Source organism: Oculina patagonica, chromosome 2 (genome assembly GCF_052425735.1).
Source record: "Oculina patagonica isolate OP01 chromosome 2, crgOcupat, whole genome shotgun sequence".
Classification (NCBI taxonomy): domain Eukaryota; kingdom Metazoa; phylum Cnidaria; class Anthozoa; order Scleractinia; family Oculinidae; genus Oculina; species Oculina patagonica.
The window spans coordinates 45092262-45109739 of record NC_135759.1 but is presented as its reverse complement, the minus strand read 5'-3'; the positions used below and the strand labels follow the sequence as shown (position 1 = coordinate 45109739).

At 39.2% G+C, this 17478-nt stretch overlaps 1 protein-coding gene across 2 annotated transcripts in view; it reads left to right on the top strand.

Moving 5' to 3' along the window:
• Nucleotides 1–17478, top strand: part of LOC144644879 (uncharacterized) — a 28491-nt gene extending 11013 nt beyond the window's left edge. For both annotated transcript variants that reach the window (XM_078504433.1, XM_078504432.1), the window contains 5 exons: nucleotides 752–992; nucleotides 2221–2574; nucleotides 4301–4321; nucleotides 4929–5579; nucleotides 13344–17478. In XM_078504433.1, the coding sequence (XP_078360559.1) occupies nucleotides 752–992; nucleotides 2221–2574; nucleotides 4301–4321; nucleotides 4929–5579; nucleotides 13344–14288 (2212 nt within the window). In that variant the 3' untranslated portion in view covers nucleotides 14289–17478. The remainder of the gene's footprint in view (nucleotides 1–751; nucleotides 993–2220; nucleotides 2575–4300; nucleotides 4322–4928; nucleotides 5580–13343) is intronic.

The window sequence follows — 17478 nt, the reverse complement described above, 5'->3', positions numbered from 1 at the left end:
AAACTTCAAACCCTTTACTTCATGCACCAATTCTTCCATGACAAATTACCTAAGGTTTTTGACTACTTTTTTATTAAAACTTCGGATAAGCATAATGTTAACACACGCTTTGCATCTAGGTCAACTTTTTATGTTCCAAAAATTCGAACTAACTATGGCAAATTCAATATAAGATACAACCGAACGGACCTATATTATGGAATGAAATTGATGAGAGATTTAAGATTCTATCTCCTTATTCATTTAAAAGAGAATTATCATTGCATTTCATTAATTTCTACTAATAATTTAATTTTGGTATTTCTGCCATTTTTCATTTTTTTTTCCTTTTCCTTTTTACTATTATCTTTTTGCTGTTGTTGTTGTTGTACATACGTGTTTAAGAATTATTTGTTCTGTAATCTACCACCTTAATTAATTGTGTAAAATTGTAAAATGTAAAATGCCTCTTTTCTGACGTTGTATTTATTTTAAATTAATAAATGGTGGTCACCCAACTAGTTTAGCTTTTTAGTTATTTTGGGTGACCAGCAACTGTATGTATTTTTAATTTATTTATTGTTTAAACATTTCTTTGTAATTTACAGTTCAAATAAACTTTGTTGTTGTTGTTGTTGTTGTCATTATTCAGCACTTTACAAGATTTCGGACGAATCTTCGCAACCGGCTACGTATATCGCACGATATCTGTTATGTACGGATGACAGATAACAATCTCACCAGTGACCTTTTTTTCCTGTTCCGTATCTAGGGAGCACATCACAGCCAACGTCGATGGACAGCTAAATCTTCAAGGTGTTGATGCAGGACTAAAAGCTTCGTTAGACAAACTATCATCAGAGTGCAGCGACGTGTCAGATATCTCCATCAAATATTACGCCACAGACTTACCAGATAAACTCCCAACGACCCTGGAAGGATTGGTGACTTTGATCGAGACTTTCCCTTCTAGATTGAAAAAAATTAATGACGGGAGAGGAATTCCTATGCAGGTGCAATTTCTCTTCTGTTTGATGAATAAGGTCTAAATATAGACTCTTGGTTTTAGGTCATCGTAACGTGATTAAAAATATAATACAAACAGCGGTGATAAACATTATGAAAAATCGCATTTTACTAAACTTGACGTTTCGTATGCTAAGCTACATACATTTTCAAAAGTATGACCGTTAAAAATTTTTTTTGGCAACTATTTATGCATTGTTATGAAAGGGGTCTGGAACCTAGACTGAGACAATTGATCTTCAGCGGTAACTACATTAACATTTCAGTTAATAAAGCAACAACCTCTAACTGCCGAAATTGGCATTTAATGAAGGTTGGAGTTCTTGAAAGAATAAAGTCTCCTTAATTTTGCAGTGGAGGTCAGTTTTGCCAGACGCAAGAATTTCAAAATGATCCCATTTCTTGTTATGGCCTGTGGTTTTTATGTGATTAGCAATAGCTTATAGATGGTCGCATTTAGTGAGGGCCTTAAAATGTTCATTTTTTTTGTCATGAAGTCGTCGTTTTGTTTTTTCGATGTAAACATCATCACAGTCCCAGCAGCCAGCTTTGTAGATGACCTTAGATCGTTGAGAACGGTTGAGGCGGTCTTTGTACGGAAAGCAGGATGGCGGCGTGTGTTCTGAAATATGATCTTGAGGTTGACGAAAGAGTAGAAGTCGGATACACAGGATTTAAGGCGTTTAGTGATTTGGATGCTCGGAAGACCTAAGTAGGGTAACAAGATTATGACATCTTTTTTTAGGAACTGTTGCGACAGTTAGCAGCCTAGCCGCGGCCATCCGCACTCTCTACAATTTAGCAATCTCGCATTCCGGTAGCCCATAAAGAAGTCCATTGCAATAATCAATTCTACTAGTAACAAACGCGTGCAAAACCATTTCAAATTTATCCCTAGCTAGAAATTTACTTATTCGCTTAATATTGTGTAACGAAAAAAATGCCGCACAACAAGACTTAGAAATATGAGTCGACATAGAAAAATTAGAGTCGAACCAGGAGCCTAGATTGCGCACTTCAGACACAGGCTTAAAATCTGTTGTGCCAACACGGATTGTACAATCATTAATTTTCAACAGTTGCTGTCTAGATCCGATAATAAGAAATTCAGTCTTATCATCATTTATCTTTAATGTTTGTAAAGATAAAAATAAATATTTTGCTCAAGACAAGAACTACGTTAACAAATAGTTTACCTGCCTTGTTTCTTCGCAGTTCGAACTTCAGCCCGTAAAGAACATCATCCCAACAGCAAAAGCGTACCTGCAGAAACAGGCGCTCACATATCAATTAGAGGAGTTGGAAAGCCGCTTTGATGACCTTCGTAGCGCTCAGACGCTTGCAAACGCATACCTACAGAGCGTGGAAGAAACCGACGATGATGTTAAAAAGTTTATCAGCAAGACAAACAAAATCTATCGCGTGTTTCGCTCAACCATTTCTACTTTGAACACAAAGGAGGGGGAGGAGCGGATGGATGCTTGTATGGAGGCGTACGAGGATGCCTTTGATGGTCATGATATACTGGGGAAATTTGTCCTACAATGGAAGAAAATATTGAGCTCAAAGGTAAGCAGGTGTTTCAAAAAAATGTATTTAAATTTGTTGGTATAAAACACGATGATGATGTGAAATTATTAACTTTTTCCTGCTCTGCAGTTATAGACATGCAGATAGACTGTTTTGTTTAACCTCTTACAGAATCCCCCCTCGCGGACTTGCACTTGCAAATCACGCCGCACTCTGGCTACTTTGTGTTAAGATACAAACACAAAATTAACCGGAAGTAGGTTTTGCACCATCGTGCATAATCGTTGTAGATTTGTGAAGAAGCCCGCCTTGGGCAAAATAAAAGAGTTGAGTTAATAATTTGTCCTGATTTGCTGTCCACCATCTACAACTATGGCCACGTATTCGCTCGCATCACTTTGAAGCGGAAATAAAACTTATGACATTGATTTATTCTATGCACGTTAACCTGAGTTATCTGTAACACAATTTCAAAATTTCGGCAATTTTAATGGGCAATAACATTCTACTATACCACCACGAAATTCATGTTCGTTGCCAAGTCGTGCATCGATCCCGCGCCAAGGAAAAAACTAGACAATTATAATTCTGGTGACTGCTTCGACAGATAGACCATAATTTAACTTCTTTAGATGACTTTTTAAACGTCATCCAAGTTTAAACTGACAATGTTAACAATTTTAAATTTAAGAATTTTAATTTTGAACAATTTTAAATTGACACTTTGATAGAAGAACAAGCGAAAAAAGCGACAATCTTCGCACACAGAGATTTTGTTCGTTTTTTGATTCCTCGGCAATAAATGAAGTAATTTATTTTAAAATCTACAATAATGTAATCTGTCGTTGTGAAAGGCTTGCCAGTATTATTCTGAAAAAGGAATTCTACCTTAGGAAATGACACTCACATGCATCAACAACAAAACTAGAAATGTATTTGCTGTGTTATTGAAAGGTTCCTTCACAGTTTTAAGAAGCTATTTTTCATATTTCAACGAAATTGATGGTCATTTCCGAATTTGGCTAAAATCCGTGACGCAATCCCTTTAAACCAAGATAGAGTGTTAATTTCTCTGATCTCTCTTGGTAATTCGTTCCGTTCTCGTGCAGCATCACACTTGATGGTAGACTGACCCATTTTCGCTTTCGATGGTGTGGAGTTTAACCCTTTCAGTGCTAAATGTCTCAAAAACACGTTTTTTTTTACCGTTAAACTGAATTTTTGGTGCTACGATCCTGAATTTTCCTCACCTTTGCTTAGAAAGCACTTCTCCACAATGCAGCAAGATTTTGATGAAGATTCCATGAAAAATGTACAAAATTGTACTTTGGCGCATGCGCATATGCCATAATTTGGACTTATTCTCTTGCGAAATCGTTCCCATCTTTTTTCTTGCTCCTTTTCTTTTCGTTTTTCTCGGCTTTGTTATAATTCCCACTCCTTTTTCTACTGTTCACGTTCTTCCTTTAGGCCAAAAAAGTTTGGATTAAAACATTGGTAGACCCTGAAAAAAGGACTTCGATCACTTACCGGTGTTTTGGCCTGTTTAAGCACCAATCTCGCACCAAAAAGTGATTGTCTTTTTCTCGATCAGCTCTGAATAGCAAATGAAAAGTTCTGTGAAAAGTTCAAACCTAGCTCTATCAGATGACGTCACAAGTGGTTCATTGACTTCTCCCCCAAATGTCGACTTTAGCACTGAAAGTGTTAAAGGTGTTGAATCCTTGAGAATCTGATCATATTACATTTGGTTTCTTCTTTGCAGGCACCAATCGCCACTATCAAGGTAATACTTTTTTTGTTTCCATAGTTTAAGTAATCTAACTCCAATTAATTAAACTCTCATAATCGTCTTGTTTTAGAACAAGTCCTTCGCAGCTTGGCTATTTACCTATACCTACTCACCCAGCCCCCAACCACTCACTGACAAACCCAAGTCTGCCTCTTGCCAGATGGGATATTTGACCATGTTATGTTTATCTAAAATATTTGTTTCAGTGTTTGTAAACTTTGAACCTGAGGAGCCCCACACTGGCAGTGGTCAATTAAGTAAATTATTGTCGTTGTTATCTTTATGATTATGATTACGATTGTGATTATGATTTTCGTTATTATTAAATCAACCGATAAAATTGACACTTTGATAGAAGAATGAGCTAGGTTCAGTTATTTCCAACGAAATCTGAATTTTTTTTTGAAGAATCCCCCGTGTCTTCTTTTCCACTAAGCCGTAGCGCCTTAATAGTTTTAAAGACAGTAGCTATTGAATCCTCGACTAGTGGGACTAAATTCATACAACCGAAAATATTACTATAGTCAGGGAGAGGTTTCAATGTTAATAGCTGCACTTTTCTTTCTTTTAATTAATTATTTTTTCGCTTTTGTTTTCTAAGCTTCCTCAGGGAGATCCTCTTACAGTTGTTCTTCTTGGTAAAACTGGAAATGGAAAAAGTGCCACTGGAAACTCCATAATTGGAAGAGAGTGTTTTGCAGACAGTCCAAGTGGTGGCTCCGTAACACAATATTGCAGAATTGAGAAGAGAACGGATGAGAGAGTCATTGGTGTGATTGACACCCCGGGTATTATGGATACAGCCCCTGTCTCCGCCATGGGAAAACTCAAAGAAAAGGCAAAGGAGGTCACTGGTCTCTTCAACGAAAAACAAGAGGAAATTCTTAGAGAACTATACAAGATGTTTGCCATGTCCCCCGACGGCATTGATGCCATTATTCTTACCATAAAGTACGGTGGTAGGTTTGGCTTGGAGGATGCCGAAGCTTTAAAAATACTTCAACAATTTTTCGGGAAAGAAGCCAACGATTATATGGTGGTAATCTTCACACATGGTGACCAGGCCGTACGTGACGCAAAGAAAAAGAAGAGGAGTATCCCAGACCATTTGAAATGGTACATTGGAACCTTGCCAGATTGGGTTCAAGCATTTCTAAAGGAAATAGGAGACAGACGACTTCTGTTTAACAATGCTTTAGATGAAGAAGAAAACCCAGATGATTGTAAGAAGCAAGTGTCTGACTTAATTCAGGTAAGAATAACCCATTCTTCTGTTTCACCTGCATGTGCTCTTTTTGGTCGACCAATTGGATATGCCATGCGTTTCTTTTTGACCTTCCCAAATTTCTGCTCCACTGCTCCAAATTATGTTTATCACTTTGTGGGAGATATATGACTATCAACATCTGCTAAGATGGCATTGGCTTTAATATGGTGTTAGTTTTTGTAACTCGGTATGTTCAGTCTTTTATCTCCCGATCATTGTTTTGTATTTTTGCTTGTTTCACGGAAGGAAAATTGGCGTTTTCGTTCCAAGTCAAATTGTGTGCAAACCATCAATGGTAACCCCAATAAAGTATATATTTTCTGAAAGCTTGCTGAATAAAGATTGTAATTTTGGATTTTGTTTACATCATATAGACCATAATAAGCAACGTCAGCATTTTGTTTGCAATTATGATGTTGCGCAACTTTAAGTTTATTTGAGAACACATTTACATGAGAGCCAAAACTTTTATGTGGAATTTGATCTACATATACTGGTCTAAAAAACGGTGTCTCAGATTTTTCTTTTCTTGCTTCATTTTTTTTTTATGAATTTTTAAACTTTAAAATGGCGTTTTTAGGGCTTCTTTAGGATAAAAAATTCATAAAAAATTAATGGGGCAATAAAAGAAAAATCTGAGACACCGTTTTTTAGACCATGATATGTAGATCAAATTCCACATAAAAGTTTTGGCTCTTACGTAAATGTGTTCTCAAATAAACCTAAAGTTGCGCAACATCATAATTGCTAACAAAATGCTGACGTTGCTTATTATGGTCTATATGATGTAAACAAAATCCACAATTACAATCTTTATTCAATAAGCTTTCAGAAGATATATATATTTATTAGGGTTACCTTTGATGGTTTGCACACAATTTCACTTGGAACGAAAACGCCAATTTTCCTTCCGTGATACCTTAATGTAACTGTCTGTAAATTTCAACCAACCGGAAAAATGCTTCTCCCCCATCAAAAGCACCAAATCAAAGAGGCAACAAATCCTTCTAATAGTTAGTCTCTCCTCGAATGTCGGCCACTGGACCTCAATAAAGAACCCTGGGAAAGCATACAACTTATTCCGATTATATAAGCCCCTTTATTATGAAGTTGTTTGGTATTTTATGTCGGAAGAGCCAGTTGCAAAGGACTTTTGATGTAGAAATTTTCAAAAATAATACGACTTTTTTAATTTTCACAAACATGTTTCGACTGTACATCCGTCATCGTCAGTATGACGGTTATGAAAGTTAACAGTGATTTAAAACGTGCCTGTTACAAATCATACGTTACATTGCGTTGAAAAGCAATACGCTAGATAAATTTCGAAGTTAACGGAATTAAAAAGAAGCGCACGCGCGTGCAGCTATAGGGAAAGCGTCAAATTGATGTGTTTGACCTGTTGATTAAGGTCCGGCTTTTCCCACTTGATGTACATAGACTCCTTAAGCTTAACCTGGTACTTAGTAGGCGCAGAGTCTATGATCTTGAAGCAGTCTAAGTTACAAGAGGTACGACATGACTCTGAAGCCTGCAAATGCTTATAAACGTGAGAGGTTCTGTCCGATGACAAGTGCTCGTGCACGCGCGTGGAGAAATTTCGGCTTGTTTCGCCAACGTAACAAGCATTACAGCTTGCACAAGAAAATTTGTACACGATGCGCGTACGGAGCCTGTCAGGGAGAGGATCTTTCACGTTTAACAAGTTCTTAATTTTGAAAGTAGAATAAACAAATTTGATGTCGATGGGTTTACAGAATCGATCGATTAGCTTGCGCACCCTTTGTTGTGCAACACCCGAAAAATGCCCGATGTAGGGGATCTTGAAATAGTGCTTGGGCAACTCCTGTTGCTCGACCCCTGTTGAAGGTCGTGTGTCGTTCCCTACTACTGCTCTCGTGACATAACGGTGGAGTAACATGTCTAATACATGCTCGGGATAGAGATTCTTACGCAAAATATTAAATAAATTCTGAATGTCATTGCGAAAACTCAACCACGTGTTGTTGATCTTAAAGGTCCTGTCAATGAGCGTTTTAACCAGCCCCATTTTGTAGCAAAGAGGTGTAAAGCTTAATTTATTGGTAAGCAAGCCCGTGAAGGACTTTTTGCGGTATACGGTGGTGACAGGGAATTGTGGGGATTTGTTGTTTAATAGCACATCAAGAAAAGGAAGAAGCTGGTTACTCTCCCTCTCCATAGTGAAATGAATATTAGGATGTTGATTGTTAATGAAATTGAAGAAAAGGTCAGCATCCCGTTCCGAGTTGAAAAGGCAAAAAGTGTCGTCCACATAACGACGGTAGAATAAAACCTGGGAATCCCTATACTGTTCTAACCAGATCTTCTCGTGGTGACCCATGAAAAGATTAGCAAGAACGGGGGCTAGGGGGGAACCCATGGCTACACCATCAACCTGATCGTAATATGTGCCCTTGAAAATAAAATGGGTTTCAGCGGTGGCAAATAGGAAAAGTCTTTTCAGTTCAGAAGTGATTAGTTTGATGCCAGGGTTGCCTTTGGTAATGTAGTCGACCGCCAGGTCTATACATTCACTCAAAGGAATGTTGGTAAACAAACTTTCCACATCAAACGAAACCATAAATTTCCCCTCCATGGACAAGTCGTTAATTTCACGAACAAAAGTGAACGTGTCTGAAGCAACAAATTCAGAGGGAATGTGCGGCTGGAGAAGATTACTCAAAAAATTGGCGAGGTTGTAATTGTATGTCCCAATAGAAGAGACAATAGGACGAAAAGGAGGTGTAGAGTTGGCCGCCCGCGGTTTGTGCATCTTGGGTAGGCCGTATATCCTAGCAGGTTGTGACCCACTCGGATAAATGGCGTCATATACCTCGTGATCTAAATGGCCCTTTTTCTTTAAATCCCTGAGAAAACGGCTCCGTACGCGCATCGTGTACAAATTTTCTTGTGCAAGCTGTAATGCTTGTTACGTTGGCGAAACAAGCCGAAATTTCTCCACGCGCGTGCACGAGCACTTGTCATCGGACAGAACCTCTCACGTTTATAAGCATTTGCAGGCTTCAGAGTCATGTCGTACCTCTTGTAACTTAGACTGCTTCAAGATCTTAGACTCTGCGCCTACTAAGTACCAGGTTAAGCTTAAGGAGTCCATGTACATCAAGTGGGAAAAGCCGGACCTTAATCAACAGGTCAAACACATCAATTTGACGCTTTCCCTATAGCTGCACGCGCGCGGGCTTCTTTTTAATTCCGTTAACTTCGAAATTTATCTAGCGTATTGCTTTTCAACGCAATGTAACGTATGATTTGTAACAGGCACGTTTTAAATCACTGTGAACTTTCATAACCGTCACACTGACGATGACGGATGTACCGTCGAAACATGTTTGTGAAAATTAAAAAAGTCGTATTATTTTTAAAAATTTCTACATTTTTGCTGCTGTCTTTTGATGTACATTTAACGACCCAAAAAATGTTTGTCTTTCATGTCGTTGATCTTCGGTCTAGAAACTGCTCAGAAATCAAAACGTTGCTAGAACAGAAAAAACGTTGCTCCAAATAAAAAAAAATAGGGCCCCAATGGGTCCATGTGTTTTGCTGCTAGAGCAAAGTCTTAGGGAACATGTTGATGAAAGACAAGTGAGTCGAGATTGAAATCCAACGTCTTTTATTGTCTGTCACTTGTGTGCAGGTTAATAATTGCACTATATTGTAGTCACTTTGTGTTAATTCAATCCTGATAATTTTACTGATCAATGTTATGTTGAAATCAACAACGGAAAGACGGCGTTGAACATAACGCAAAGTTCATTTTGAAAGCGAAAGTTTACAAATAATTATTATCATTCGTCAGTCATCCCTTCACGCATGAACACTCGTCGAATTTCAGTGTCTTCACAACAAGATCGGAAGATCGATAAGGACCAATTTTTGATTCTGCGAAAGTTCGTTTTCTTAAAGTTTTAGAAATTTGTGAAGTTGGAGGATTCACTGAGGACTGCGTAGCCGAAGATGCAGTGGCTCGCTGGACATCAAATTCTATTTTTCACGGCGTTTAATTAATGCATCAGTCAATTGAAACCCCGGCCCCCCGACCCCCGGGACTTACCGGGGAATTTAACATTTACCAAGTGTTAAAACCCGGCTTATTTCCCCAACCTAGGGGCCTAGACGTCTGTTAAAAACCCCGCATAGCGGGGGCATCCGAATCGACTTTCAGGAAAAAAAAAACGGACAAAAATCTTGATTTTGTGGCCGAAGTTGAAATATCTATTTCTTTCATTTATTGTCCATGTATAGTTACGAGGTCGGAAAGAAACCTGATGTAGTTTGTTTCTGCCAAAAACTTATTAAAATAATTGTTTTTCGTGGTCAGAGACACGAAGTTGTCAAATTTAAAACCCATAATTTAATAGCCATTATGAACACGCCTGCCGGAAGACCCATAATATCGGGGTGTGATTGCCCTACAGAAAGTATTCAGCTTTTGTTGACCATCTACTTAAGCCGATAGCACAGCGACAAGCTTCGTGCGACAGACTTTAATAACTTCATTGAGAAGATTACAGTGCCATGCCCAAACAGCCTAAAAAAGCTTTCCTTTTCTCATTAACACTGTATGCGAAGCATACGGAGAATTTAATCAAGGAAACCCTCCCGTACAGGGCATTTGCCATAGAAGAGGCAAGATCTTGCTAGGGGGAACTGGGGGCATGCCCTTCAGAAAATTTTGAAATCTAGAAGCCCTGAAACTCTTTCTTCAAGATTTTTCTTAAGGTATTTCTTGAGAGAAATAAATCTTTTTTAACTTGGGATCATTTCCCCAACAAAAAAATTTGTTATTAAATTTGGGTTAAAATCTAGACGAGGTAAGTGCCTCGTCTTGCCTCGTCTTGCCTCTTTCTACGGCCCTGCCGTACTCGTTAAGAGAGTTGCTCAGTGTGATCTTTCAAGAAAGCTCGTTCCAATTCAATGGAAAAGATTATCTTTAAGCACATCAAACAGCCATGGGCACGACAATCGCCGCAGTTTCCGCTGTCATCTTCATGGCCAAAATAGAAAACGAAATACTCAGACAAGTAGCAATAAGCCTATCCTTTGGAAACGATTTATTGACGACGGACACAAGAAGTGACAAAATAGAAGAATTTCTTCTAAAGGTAAACAGCTTTCACCCTATGATATGATTCACGGCTGAAATCTCAGAAACAGAAACTACTTTCTTGGAGACGATAGTGTACAAAGATGGCAGATTTTAAGTACAATGAGTCTATTTTTATCGTGTGAACATATTAAATACAAACCCAGGCATCGCGAAAGGCTTTAAATATCAAGGAAGAAGCATGGAGACTTTTCAGAAGGGATTCCTCAGAACGAACATTTTGAGAAAAACATTTAGTCCTTTATGTTAAATCCCGGCTGCCGTCCCCGCTTTAAGTGATCGCGTGCTGTTAAATCACCGCTCCATGGCCCCGGTCTACTGACATTTTGTTAAAACCACCGCCCACCGGGGCCAACGCGCCGTTAAAAGGGCGTTAAATCCCGGCTTTGGACGCGTTAAATCCCCGCTAAGTCCCGGGGGTCGGGGGGCCGGGGTTTCAATTGACTAATGCATAATCTTCCGCACAAAATAAACATGTGGCGCCAGCGCGTCTGGCAGTCAAAAATTCATTTTTCAAAAAACTTTCCCTTTCCAGCTATTTTAGCGGGGCTTATACTATAGTACCTACCTGTCAGTCGTAGAAAAGCTGAAATTTAAGGATGAACTGTTTATTAAATGAAGACCGTATTATTTTTTAATAACTAGTAAACAAACTGGTCGCCACGCATTTAAACACGAACTGACGAATGTTGCATCTGATGCAGTGAATCTGGTGAATGAGAACTTCCTTTAATATTTCTTTGTTTTCGACGGTGTGCACCACTGAATAAGTTTCTTTCCCATTGTGATGTTACTAGTATTAATTCGTTTCTAGCTGTCTTTTATATAGCTCGAATACAGCTACAATTAGCGGTGCAGCCTACCAGCATGGTATATTCCTTTCCAGCTGTCTTTGCGTGACAAGTTACACGTTCATACATTTTATTTTAAAATATGAAGTTCAGAGTTAATACAGTACTAGTATGCTGTAGACAGTGTAGACAAGGTGAGGGTAAGTTTATTTTCAAAGCGAAAGTTTACAAACTGTGCACTAACCGGTCCTTTGGAGAAAATATTTATGACCTTCGGCGAGGTTCCAAGTCTTCGCTCTTTTCGTAAATGATGAAAACTGCAGAATAATTTTCTCATAAAACTGGAGTGGTCGCGCCACAGTTTGTTTTCTTTCCCAATGCGATATACTTTTAAATCGGTTTTCTGTTTTCCAACGTGTCCAACGTGGTTTGCGTTCGAATACTTTGGCCCGTAACTTCGAATGCGATCAGCGCTACGGTTCATTGGTTTCGATTTTGTTTGTTCATGGATTTGATTGACATCGGTAGTTCAGATTCCTCCTCTGTTACGGCACTTACACCTTACGCCACTTACCACCTTACGGCACAAACTTCAGCTCTCAATGTGTTTTGCTTGCAGCCATTGCGGCTGCAGCAAAACACAAAAACCTGACCTGCCCAGTATTTTTGGGACAGTCTTACCCCCCCCCCCCCCCACGTTACAAAACGCTCCGCCGCCTCTGCAAAATAGTGCTAGCGCTGTGCTTCAACAGTTAAAGAGTTTAAACGCAGCAACTGTCCCAGTATTGTAGCTGATGAATTTGACCGTGTTTTTAAATAAAGATCATCTGTGCTCTCTGTAAGGACCATTTATACTCTGTTGACAAAGCCGGCGTATATCCGTGCTAGATTGACTTGTTTGGACTCATAAAATACAATAGAACCCCGATAACTTGAGCTCTAGCCTGTTCCAGTTGAGCTTTTCTTCGCGCTGCTCCCACACTAACCGCACTCCTGGAACAGGCTACTCGAACTCTGAAGGGAAACGAAAAATAGTTAGAGCTGGCGGGGTTCGAGTTACTGGAGTCGATTGCATATCAAATTTTTATACAGCACAGTGCAAATTAAACTTATCTCGTCAGAAACTAAAACACGAGTATGCATTATTATGATAATACAGTACTGTGAATCAAGAGAGGATTGTGTGAATGTATGTATGACAGAGAACTCGCTGAGTTATCCAAGTTCGAGTCAACCGAGAAAAATGACTAAAATGGTGGGTCAAATCCAAGGGAAATGAGACTTAGTTCGAGAAAGCGGGGGAGTTCGAGATATCCGAGCTACTGGAGCTCTATTGTAATATTAATAGCGGAGTTCCACCGCAGAGCAGAGAATACCGATAGAAAATTAACAGACCTATGCTTTTGGTTTTTCATGGTCATCATGGCTAGCGGCATGGCTCGCGGGCGCGTACGACGACGAAGTTGCCCCAACATGGCGGCCATACTCCAGAAATAGGTTTAAGGTTATGGTTAACGTCGGCTTTCATCTTTGATATTGGACAGTAGTATCACATGACCATATTGCGGGCTCACATAGAGAGCTCATCGAGGTCGAATTTTTTGGAAGTTAACCGCTGACCAAGTGATGGATTCCATTGGATCGCGGGCTCAAGGGCTATATTTTTCCCTTTTTATCAGTCAGTAAATTCGGATTTACGAAAAAGGCGAAGTAAATAATCGGGGAGCTTCACTTTTAGGCTAGGCTAAATCTATTTTATACTCAGTGACTTTTAAGAATCACAACCTAGCTGAAACTAGCCGTTTTTCCTAGATAATTGAGGAACTGAAGAAAGGAAAGGGATCATTCATACACAGACTGACCAAAGCGTCCAAAAGTGTGCTAGACCAAGAGATTAAGAAAGCGATGGATGAGAGTGGATTAACCAAACAGGCTGAGGCTCTACGTAAAAAAGAAGAAGAGCTCAAAAAACAACTCGATGACAAAAGAAAAAGTGATGCTGAGCGGGAGAAGCTGGAAAAAGAACTCGAGGAAGAGAAACGAAAACAAGAAGAGTTGGAGGAACAAAAGAAAAAGCTGGAGGAAGAAGCAAGAAGTGCTCAAGAACAGGCTGCTGAAAGTCCATCGGGTGGAACCGCAACAGCGGCAGTGAGTGAGAGTAATACCGGTGGCGGGTGCTATCCGGCATCAGCCGTGTTTTGCGATATCAATGGTCGATGCAGACGAATGGACTCTTTAAAAATTGGCGAAGAAGTGCAGGTAATTGCCTTCAACGAAATCCGATTCGAACCAGTGATCACTTTCATCCACCATCAGTTAGAAGTTATGCAAGAATTCCTGGAGATCACAACTATGAAGAACAACATCCTGAAGATCACTGAAGACCACTTGATGTTTGTAGAGAAAACAGGCCAAGCAGCAGCCATCCCTGCCAGAGATGTGAAAGTCGGAGACACGGTTTATGTGAAAGGAAAGCACGGTATAGAGAAAGATGCAGTTCAGAGCATCAGCAGTGTCTACGAGAAAGGTGTTTACGCCCCAGTGACCCTCAGTGGCACCATTCTGGTCAACAATGTGCACACCTCGTGTTACTTTGATGTGCTGTCTCATGAGTGGTCCCACAGAGCCATGGGTGTTGCTCGCGCCGTGCATTATGTGTCCCCTTGGATGCTGCGGTGGATCAGTGGCGTTGGACAGAAGGATGGATTCCCAGGCTGGTGCAGATTGGCTCATAAGATGCTCACTTTGTTGGACTGAACTCTGTTCGGTAATTACTGATTTGCCATTCTTATTTTATTTTATCTGATTGATATAATAGCTTAGTTTTCGACTTTTTCTCGTTATGCAACTGGTTAGTCTTCTTCAAATGGGAAATTTAACCTGGTAACACCAAGCGAGCTTAAATGCGAAAGAAGGTATCATATTATGTACCACATGTAATGGTAGATTGGTTTTACGTTTTTCATAGCTCAATAATATTGCAGTTATTAGTCTTCTGACTTAGTTTTTCATTGTTCATTCATTGTTCTTGTGTATAGGACGCTTTAGTACCTTCTCCAGTCACGAGGAGTTGTGTTATACTCAAGTTGAGATTGTTTGATTTAGTTTTCACTAGCTAGGCTTTATGGGTCCCAATGTCTAGGATGTAACAAAGAGCTTTCAGTCTAGCTATTTGGTGTGACAAAGAACTTTGTAGTCAGGTTTCGCGACAAAGAACTTACGAATTAGTTAGTGTGACACAGAACTTTGTAGTTAGTTGGCGTGACAGAAAACTTCGTTGTTTAATAGTTGGTGCGACAAATAGCTTTGGAATTAGTTTTTAGGAGAAAGAGCTTTGGAGTGGCTTCCAAAAATTACCCAATCCCCACCCCCCTCGTTGGTAGGCAAAAATTTTGCCCATAATTTGCTTTAATCCCCCAACCCTACTTAGCTTCCCAGAATAACGTTTCCCCCTCACAATCTTGCCAACCCCCCACCATGCACTAATAAATGAAAGCCCCCTTAGTTGGTGCGACAAAGAACTTTGCAGGTAGGTTGCACGACAAGGAACTTACGAGTTAGTGTGACAGAACTTTGTAGTTAGTTGGTGTGACATAAAACTTCATAGTATTTAAGTTGGTGTGACAAAGAGATTTGTAGTTAGTTCGTGAGACAAAAAAGTTTGTAGTGAGGTTGCGTGACATAGAACATTGTAGTTAGTTTGTGTGGCAACGAACTTTAGAGCTAGTTTGTGTGACATAGTTAGTCGGCTTGAAAAAGAACGTTGTTGTTAGTTGGAGTGACAAAGAAATATGTAGTTAATTTACGTGACATAGAACTTTGTAGCTAGTTGGTGTGACAAAGAACTTTGTAGTAAGGCTGCGTGACGTAGGCTTTGTAGTTAGTTTGTGTACCAAAGACTTTTGTAGCTACTTGGTGTGACATAAAACTTTGTAATTAGTTTACGTAACAAAAAAATGGAGTTAGTATACGTGACAAGTAACTGTGGGGGGGGGGGGGGGCAGTTTGCATTGCGTACAACTTTAAAAGTAATGTTTTGTAGCTCTGTAGTGGTTTTCTGCAATTAAGAGGTCAGCGTGACAAAACTTTGAAGTTATTTAGTGTGACAACTAATTTTGTGGTTAGATTGTGTGACAAAAACGATTTTTGTAGTTAGTAAGCATGAAAAAAAGTTAACGTTTTTACAGGAACTTTGTAGTTAGGTCGTGTGAAAAATAACTTGCAGTTAGCTACCGTGACAAAAAAAGTTATTTGATGTGATAAAACAATACATTTATGGTTAGGCTAAGTGACAGAGACAAGTCAGTTGTTGTGACAAAGAAAAAGAAAAGCTTTGTAGTGAGTTTGACTGAATAACAGCTTGTTTTAAATTGTCAGCCTCCAAGACCAAATAGAAAAACAATCTTAGTTGACGTGTGAAAGAAATTTATTTTTGTTTGCGCTGCGAAGAACTTTGCAGCTACTTTGCGTGACAAACAACTTTAAAATTAGGATGCGTGACAAAGGACTTTGCATTTCGTTTGTGTTGCCGTGTAAAAATTAGTTGGCGCGACAAAGAACTTAGCGGGTTGCTGGTGTGACATAATACGTTGATGATAGCTAGTCTGCCTCTAACGTAAAAGTTTTTGTGACACGAAGCTTCTTTTTTCGTATGATAAAACGTTTATGTTAGGGCCAATCTCAAAAAGAAGACACTGTCGCGGAAGAAGTTGTTTCCTATTGGCTGTTTTTATGCTAGAGACGATAATGTCGACAGATGACTTTAACGTCTAAGACGTTAAAGGCGTCTGGTATAAAAACGGGACGCCTTTAGTAGACAGCTTTTCAGAAAAAAATAAAAAAAGACTGGGTTCGACACTCGGAGGACACTGGACACGAAGACGTAAAGCCATCAGACATTAAAGGCGTCTGTCTTATTTACTGTTTTCATACTAGTTAACGACGTCCCGTTTTTATACTAGACGGCTTTAACGTCTGAGACGTTAAAGCTGTCCGATAAGAGCGTCGTTCAAACGCTCTTACGAAAAGACGTTAAAGCCATCAGACGTTAAAGGCGTCTGTCTTATTTACCGTTTTTATACTAGACGTTAATGTCGTCTCGAGACAGCTTTAACGTCTAAGACAGCTTTAACGTCTCTAGCATAAAAACGGCCATTTACTCAAGTTTGAAACGCTTATATGGGAAGCAAATCTCAAGAAATGTTTTTTGAAGCATATTGAAAACATCTTTTCTTAAATTATTAAATGTGAAAGCATTTGTTCCCGTGATACTGTCTCCTCGTTCAGTCATCCAGACCCATATGTACCGTAAATTGAACTTTGAACCTAGTTTGCGTGAAAAGGAAACACGACGATGGTTAAACCGGCGCTGTAAACAACAACTTTCCAAATCCGCTATTGAGGTTACATTTAATTTGCCTTTATCATGTTCGTATGGACAATAAACTTCGCTTAACCCGGCAGGACTCCCCATATGAAATTGACGGGTTTGCTCGTCACACCTTCCAGCGATGAAAAGGAACGTGTTTCGGTAATACATAGTGTTTCCAACTTCAATACCCACATTCGTAGATTTCACAATACCTTTTCTTAGCATTTATCTAGTTTTGTAGTTTTAATAACTTATTTGACTAACTACAGTTGAAATCAGAAATCCATAGATGACGCTGGAATTTTTTATGTACGAGTAGAAGACTATCAATGCATATAAAAACAAAGCGAGATTCTGGTACGTTTTACGAATTTCTTCAGTTTAAAACTGTTGACGAGCATTTCCTTTTTTTCATATGCCGGAAGTTTCCCGTTAGCTTACTTAACAAATCTAAACAAATAACGTTGTAGGGTTACTATATAATCATCGATATCAAGAAGTGATTTAATTTTTGTCACTAGAAAAAGTGACCAGATGTGTGTCAATCATATTTTAATCATTAATAAAAAATAGTGT